General features: G+C 34.4%; 1 protein-coding gene across 2 annotated transcripts in view; it reads right to left on the bottom strand.

The window, feature by feature from the left end:
- Positions 1 to 242: 242 nt before the first annotated feature.
- LOC132744792 (calcium-activated chloride channel regulator 1-like) overlaps positions 243 to 8,121 on the bottom strand; it is a 28,661-nt gene continuing 20,782 nt past the window's right edge. Inside the window, exons 8-14 of one of the 2 annotated variants that reach the window (XM_060733573.1) lie at positions 7,714 to 8,010; positions 7,017 to 7,217; positions 6,351 to 6,624; positions 5,736 to 5,891; positions 4,367 to 4,597; positions 3,688 to 4,155; positions 243 to 1,580 (exon numbers count right to left, since the gene is read on the bottom strand). In XM_060733573.1, the coding sequence (XP_060589556.1) occupies positions 568 to 1,580; positions 3,688 to 4,155; positions 4,367 to 4,597; positions 5,736 to 5,891; positions 6,351 to 6,624; positions 7,017 to 7,217; positions 7,714 to 8,010 (2,640 nt within the window). In that variant the 3' untranslated portion in view covers positions 243 to 567. The remainder of the gene's footprint in view (positions 1,581 to 3,687; positions 4,156 to 4,366; positions 4,598 to 5,735; positions 5,892 to 6,350; positions 6,625 to 7,016; positions 7,218 to 7,713; positions 8,011 to 8,121) is intronic. The other variant, XM_060733574.1, reaches the window with a different exon arrangement.

The following is an 8,121-nucleotide window of genomic DNA, read 5'->3' as shown; positions in this document are numbered from 1 at the left end:
TGAAAAAATGGATTGACTACAGAAAAAGAATAAAAGTGACTTCTATGTGCGATATGTACATAATGTAAATAATAGTTTGTAGCTCTTGTTGAAAAATAACATATTATAAATGGTATATATAAGATATATTGTCAGCACACGTAATATAATATTTTAACGCACAATATCTTATTGATATAGTCTTCCAATCCAAATTATGATTGATATTATTTTTATGTACAATCTTATAACTTAAAGACTTTATACATTGCTAAAATACCATAATGAAATTCTAAACTTCATTGCAATTGATTAAGATTTTTATTAAAACATTATCTAACAGATAACCATAGAAAAATGTCAATTCAATCGTATTTATAAAAATACAATTTCTGTATTTTTTCTTCAATTTGTATTCATTAGTTTGGTATTTTTACCAACTTAACCTTGACTTCTATGATAATTGGCGTTATTTATAACATTTTTATCAATAAGCTGTTAACTTTGGATTAAGTACAAGTCAATATTACTTCGTACAATTTTCCTTGTTTTTTCATATTATTTTATATCATGATGACATTTATTGAATTAAGCATTTTCTGCCTCAGAAACATTCTCCTTCGAACCTTTAAAATGACTGTCTTTTACTTTGTCGACAAGTGTTTCGTCATCTTTTAAGCAATCCTGAGGCCCGTTATCATCACCAAATGCATGATTTTCATTTTCGTTTGAGCTGTAATCCGAGTGTTTTGTTGACATCTGACTGTCTGTTCGGCTCTGTAATTCATCAGTGTCTGTTTCCGCATCTGCTTCGTTCAAAATATCGTCAATTTCGTCCTCATCGACTGTCGTTTGTTTTGAATTTCTCAAAGGATTGCTGACACCACTGAACGGAAAGGGGAAAGCATATGGTTTATTGCCTGTCCCGTAATCACTTGGGTCAAGGATATGCAATGCCATGTTTGGCGGAGGATGACTTTGATCCAATTTCGCATCCGTTGAAAATGGAAGTGGCGGTAAACTCTGAAGAAGTTGATGCTTTCCCTTCGAATTAATAATCTCGACGTCTTCATTGTCCACCGGAACATGTTTATTGACCGATGTGCATTTGTTTGTCATATTAAATGGAATATTAATAACGGGGAATGGGTTCCTTATGGTCTGTGTTATGTAGTCATCTGGTTCAGTAAACTCTTCCATACCAGCCTCTATATATATAATAGTCTCATCGTTAATAATTTCTTTCGATTGTGCATCATTGTGTCTTTGTTCATCGGACTCGGTTCTCTGGTCTGCGGTTTTGAATTCGGTATTTACTTGAATACCAAACTGTTTTGATTCAGTCGCAACGTCTCCAACAGCAATTTCATCTTTACGTTCTTGATTAGAACAGTTGATAGTTTGGACTGAAGTTTCATTTTGAAGATTTGTTTGGCTTGATTTTAATTGGAATGGAATTTCCGGGGATGAAATACCAAAGGCTTGTAATGATTGTCTAGGTGGTAATGAAGTGGATGCAAAAGAACGTTTCCGATGATTTGACTGAAAGGGTATTACCTTAGTCATAGAACTGTCATCGTTGCGAACCGATACACAACTATCTGAAATACAATTATATATCATAAATCAGAGTATAAAATCAAATATTGATACGCTTATTGATATTGCTTAATTACGAGGGTGCATCAATAAATTCGTAAATTCAATAGCGTTAAAACTACAGGTCCATTTAAAATGAAACTTTTAAACCTGTGAATTCAAAACAGATTATTTCAAATTGAATCGTACTATGTACACAACTTTGACGTCATCACTTATAAAGTCATAAACCAGAAATATCGTCAAGTTACGGGCGTCCGTCCGAAAATGGCGTCACACAGCGTCAACGTACAGCGTATCATTCTAAAGGTTTACACAAAACTCGGAAAGCCTTTTTACGATATTCGCGAAGATTTGCAAAAAAATTACGGAGAGGCTGCTCTGTCAAAAGGTGCAATTTCAAATTGGATGAAGCAGTTTAAAGACAGTAGAGAGACAACTTACGACGACAGTCATGCAGGTAGACCAGTGAACAGATGAAGAAACAATGGGTGCCATTCAGGAGTACATTCTCTGAGATAAACGAGTAAGTGTGGAGCACGTAGCAGCTAAGTGTGCTATTTTATATAGTACAGCTCAGGTATTATGACTGATTGATTAGGAATGTGCAGTATTTTAGCAAGATGGATGCTTCGTTTTTTGACGTCGGAGCAGATGGGAGTGAGGGTGAAAATGTGTCAGCAGTACGACAGAGAATATCGTGAAGAAGGCGATTACTTCCTAAATCAAGTGATTACATGTGATGAAACGTGGATTCACTTTTTTGAACCGGAAAGCAAACGTCAGAGTTCAGTCTGGAAGCATACTTCCTCTCCTTCCCCTACAAAAGCGATAATTTCCAAGTCAGCCGGGAAGGTTATGGCCATTATATTATGTGATACATACGGTGTAGTACTAAACCACCTTTTCCTCCGAAAACAACAGTTACTAGGAACTATTATGCAACATAACTTAGAACGGAACTCATGGCGCCAATAAGGAGAAAACGCCCACATTTACCTAGGTCCGGATTCATATTTCATCACGACAACGCACCGAGCCATGCAAGGCACGTTGTCGTAGATACACTAAAAAAATCGACGTCTCGAAATGTTAACCTACCCACCCTACAGGCCGGATCTAGCACTTTGTGACTTCTTGCGGTACGAAATATGCGTCAAGAGAGGGACTGAGGTGTGCCATGGACAGACAGCTGTCACGTAACGGGCTACAACACGTGTTTGAGTCATGTGTTGAGAGTTGGGAGAGTGCAAATCGTGCATTGGACCTTATTTTGAGAAGGAGTTATCATTTAGGTACTTGAATCAAATCATTCCTCCGCTGTTGACTTTGTTTACAAATTTATTGATGCAACCTCGTATTAAAAAGAAATATCTGTATTTCAATTGTGTCGTTTTGTGCGTTCTTTAAGAATTTTCTTTTTCTCGTCTCGATATTGTCATATTCAATTTAAAACTACATGTGTACTTGTATTCGGAAAAGACTGTTTGGTTATTTTTAGAACTTAAATCATTTTCGGAAAAACATATACCATGTCTAAAACGTACCATCTGCTCATCCATTTTTCCATAGTGCAGTTGTGAATGATAGAAATACTTAAGTCAGGTCAACACTTTTGACAAGGTACTTGAATTTATGGTCAAAAGAGTGGGTGCGGATTGGATTAAATTCACCAAAAATAACCTAGTCGAGGTTTTTGTTCGTAGCGTTTCAACAGAGAGCTGAACCTTTTTATTTCATTAATCAAAAAGCATTGAAGCAGTTTTACTAACCAAAATATGTACATATTCCGTACACAAAACATTCTGAACACCAAAAGAACGTTATATATAGGCGGTAGGGTTAATTGCTTACGTGTAAAGGACAAGAGGGCCGTAGAGGTGTTGTGTAAGGGGTGGGGGCACAATTAGAAACAAAAGGAAAATGAGATACTAATTATCGACGTCAGATACAATGAGGGACACAATATATTATGTGTCACCATAATTTGCATGTAGCACTAAACAACGCATACACCTTAGGAACACAGAAGTTGTGGTCTTGTTTTAGCTAGCAGCCCTCTGACGTTCCTGATAATATTTTTACTTTACAAAATCTTTGAAATTTTACCTGTTACCGCCGAATTTTGTGTTTTCGTTTTTTTGACAATTAAGAAAACAATTGCCACACACAGAAGCACACCGAAAGTAACAGAAACCCCGATAATTATTGGTCGGATATTTAGCTTATCGGTTGATTGCGTCAGTGATTCTCCTTCGTCTCGAATGAAATCATCTTCTGTCTCATCAATCGCATAACCTTGTTCGCCGGATACACGGAAACCACTCGCAACTATAATAGAAATAATATTTGAGACAGGACCCTTATTGCCTGCATCGTCGATAGCACGTACAGCAAAGAAAGTGGTTTCTACATATGAATGTTCTGCATTTACAACAAGTTTTAACGCTTCTCTCGTTCCAACAACTTGTGGGAATATACTATTAGTTGAATTCGTCGAATTTATGTGCTCCGCAGATTCAAAATTGTCACGTAGAGTACCAATGTCACTTGCAATTCTCATTTCGTATGACGTGGCTGCAATAGAAATTAACATATGCATAAAGTATTCATTGCGATTAAAAGCAATAAATATACAACAACTGGATGACATTTAATCCTGCTAAATCTTTATTAAGTTGCTAACTTAATTTAAACATGCTATTTTCAATGCAACTCTTATTTTGCCTGTTGTAGTTCTGATATTCTTTCATCTTATGTATATCAAACACAATTTAAAAAAAAATACCTTGTCCCTGGTTTTTATCATCTCCTGTTGCAGTCCAAGTGATTGTTAAGTTTCTGTTTTCTCCATTTTCTTTTGTTTCGGTCTCGATATTATTAATTTCGACATCTGTTATCATGCCTGGTGCTATAGTGTCCACTGAATCATCATTTATATAGTTTGATATATAAAGTTCCTCTGTTACAACATTTCGTTGAAAGGAATCAACAATAGTTTCCTCTATCAATGTGTCATCTGAAATTTGTGCAATTTTGAATTTGTACCAAAATGACTTTTGCCACTCCAAGTGCTCAAATTCCTTAAAGTATGAATTGTATTTGATTAATAAGCATACGTTCCGTAAATACCTACTTAAAGGAACCCAACCATACTTAAAATACCTCTACTGAAGTATTTTTTTGCCATGATTGGATTGAAATAGATTACAATATTAGATTTCCAGTGATATAGGTCTACACAAACAGATTGTGTGCGAAATTTAGATCATTCGCTCATTCTGTTTTGCCGTAACACTTAATGTTCTTGTTAAAAAAAACCCGAAAATTGAAAAGCTTTGCAACACTATTCACTTAGATCGAGCAAAGTGTAGCACAAAAGTACGGTTTCCTAAATAATTTTGAATTTATTTCTGAGTTTTTAAATACACATCTTCCTATTTTAAGTGGCTCAGTTGATCTCTTTAAGAAATTCAAATTTAATGTTTTTAATTTAATGTGGACTTCAGATGAATTCCTATATATACTTTTTTCCTGTTTGTTTTCTGTTTTGGACTTCCATCTCATTTAATGTAAACGAAAATCAGACGGATTTGAAGATGACGATAAAAGAAGGGTCAACAGTATTAAAGTCCGTAATTGACATTACTTGGAAATGATCACAGGACAAACATATGTCATACTTGGAGAAGATAAGAATAGGATTGCCAACATATAACAAAAGTAACTTTATATCATTAGGTAAGATATTTTTATCAGTATCTTGTTTGTTGTCAACGGTTGGAGGTTATTACCCGGTATCTTCTGAATCAATGAGGTAATAAAAGCGGCAAGAAGGAAAATAATCTGGACGAGTGATTAACAGATAGCATCATCATCATAATCATCATCATCATTATCATAATCATCATCATTATCATCCTCATCATCATGAATTTATACTTCGTAACACGTTTCAACAGAGAGCTGTGATTGATTGCATGAATTAAAAATTATATAATATTTTTTTATCACTATAATTTTTATCACTATAGTTACTATAATAAGTATTTGTTAAATATGGCTTAGTTTTCATTTTTGTTATTTCTTTTGTTTGACAGAAATTAGTCACAGTATTCTGAAATATTGTTTAATTGCTACTAAACAATGTAACTTACTTGCATCTTGAGGTGCAGAACCTGTATTACTGTACAAAAGAAATGTTTCTCCATCCTTGCCAGATGCTTTAACTTTGATCTGTACGCGTCCAGATCCTAGGCAGCCGGGTAAAATGTAACAAGAGTAAGTTCCGTCATTTTTCAGGCGGTCCGGGTCTTTAATTAAAATATTGATACATTAAGAATTATTATTCATTTACATATCATCTGTACTATAAGTTAATTATGTTCCAAGAACATATACCGAAATAAATTCATCAATTTATTGCTTTTTATGTATTGTCAAAAGCTGATAAAACTGGGTAGAATCATGAATTCTAAAAATAACATTTGAACTAAGAAATGGATCTCTTAGACACTTTTATAAGACAAAATATGAGAGCAAAGATAAACAAGGTTAGGTTGCATTAAATGACCGCATGTCCCAACAAAACCATATCTCACGGGACCACAATGAAAGGGGCCGGTGACAGTCATGTATAGTTTTATAATTACTGACGTGAATAAGGCTAAAATAGTTTTTTAATTGTAATGAAATGTCAGTCACATTTACTCATAACAATGCACATGTCAAACATGTTAATTAACTTTTGTATTAGAAACATTTGATCTTACCAATGCCATTGTCGGACATATGTAGCGTACAAGGAGGATTTGTGGCTGATTCGGCGGTAGCTGTTACCGTTACATTTATTACTGGGGCGTTACTTTTTGTGACATCTGCAAAGACTACCGGCAAATCCTCAGATGATAAGTCAACACTAGATTTTGAAAGTCTTGATACTACACGTACGACGTCATTGGTCGTGTTAGTTGGTGACGACGTCACATGATACTCGATATCCTGTTCAGAGGCTGAGGTGTTGATTGTCAGACTATATTCGCCAATCTTTTAAGAAATCGAATTGAAATAACGTTAATTATCTACATTTTTTTGCGGTTTCAAAGATGCAAAATGGTTTAAATGATTTTAATTTCATAACACGATAAACCAAACCCGTCCCGTTGTATGCTTTTAATTCCTGTTAACAGCTGATGACCATCTGTTCTCTCTTCTTTCGAACAGGAAGTTTGATTGGGTTCTGCATTTTGTAAATGTTGATTTGATAAATTACTTCAGCAATGACTATATACTCTTGAGCTAAGTACAAGGCAATTGTATATCTATGTTTATACTGGTTTAAAGTGTTATCTTGTTTTTAATTATACATGAAACAGCATGTATCGCCAAAATAAGATCGAAACAATTTCGTTACAGTTTAAACAGAAGAAATACAATACCTCGGCTATATCATCAATTCTTATAGTAGCACTGTTTCCATAGTCGCTCACTATTTTAGTGAAGTTTGCTGGACCATTTAGTTGTATATGTATGTTGTCATCTACTGATGTTAACACTGTTACAGATGTATTTTTACCTAGGCCAGTTTCTATTGAAAATGTAGTGTTTGCTACATTATGAGAGATTTTCTCCGAAAGTAACTGCAAAATAATATATAAAATACATAAAAAGCTCTCATATTTAGTTTTAACCATCATTCTAAAATCTCAATTCCCGAATTTCTGTTTAAAGGTGACTTTATGTGCAGGGTGTAATGAAGCTATTTAAAACAATTCATTTGTTCAAGTCATGCTCAGGTGAGTATCCTTGTAATCACCAATGATTTTCTACTTAAAAAGACTGATTATTTAATGTTTTGTTTTAAATAACGAATGAAATAAATTAATACACAAAACGGGAAAAACTATTGAAATCTGAAAAAAGATCCCTCGAAAGCATTTATTACCACATAATTACAATTGTGCCTGTACATGAAAGATCATGAAAAATTGCAACCTCCCTCACACCCCAAGTCACCGACATAAATATTACTCAGTTTCTAACACCTAAAGTGCTGGAATAAATGATCCAGAAAGACATGAAAATATAAGAAATACTGAAGCAAAGTACGGGGAAAGTAATGAATAAATTTCATACCGTTACAGATTGACTAGCCGCTAAAGTTACAGTGTCTCCTCCCGATATTGCTTCGTTGAAAACCGCTGCAAAGCTAAAATTTCCATTTTCCAAATATGTGAAAGACTTTCCTCCAGTTTCCGCGGCGATATCAGAAAGGAGTGTGTCTGCTTGCTGGGAAACAGCTATTGTATTGATCTTAACTTTGGCATTGATAGCATTCATTCTAGCCAAATCAAGAGTTCCCTCATTGTTTCTTCCATCTGATATGAGAATTATTTCGCCATTTTCAGGTATAGTTAGTTCATTTGAAAACATCTGGAAAAAAAAGCTTTGCAATATTTGGATAACGATAAGCAACAATTAATTGACAAAGTAGCAATAACAAAAAATTTGACCTGGCTGTTAACTGTATTTAAAACATCATGA

Source organism: Ruditapes philippinarum, unplaced genomic scaffold, assembly GCF_026571515.1.
Source record: "Ruditapes philippinarum isolate M1 unplaced genomic scaffold, ASM2657151v2 ctg4557_1_1_1_1, whole genome shotgun sequence".
NCBI lineage: Eukaryota > Metazoa > Mollusca > Bivalvia > Venerida > Veneridae > Ruditapes > Ruditapes philippinarum.
The sequence above is the reverse complement of the archived record's forward strand: the minus strand, read 5'-3'. Positions and strand labels throughout refer to the sequence as shown.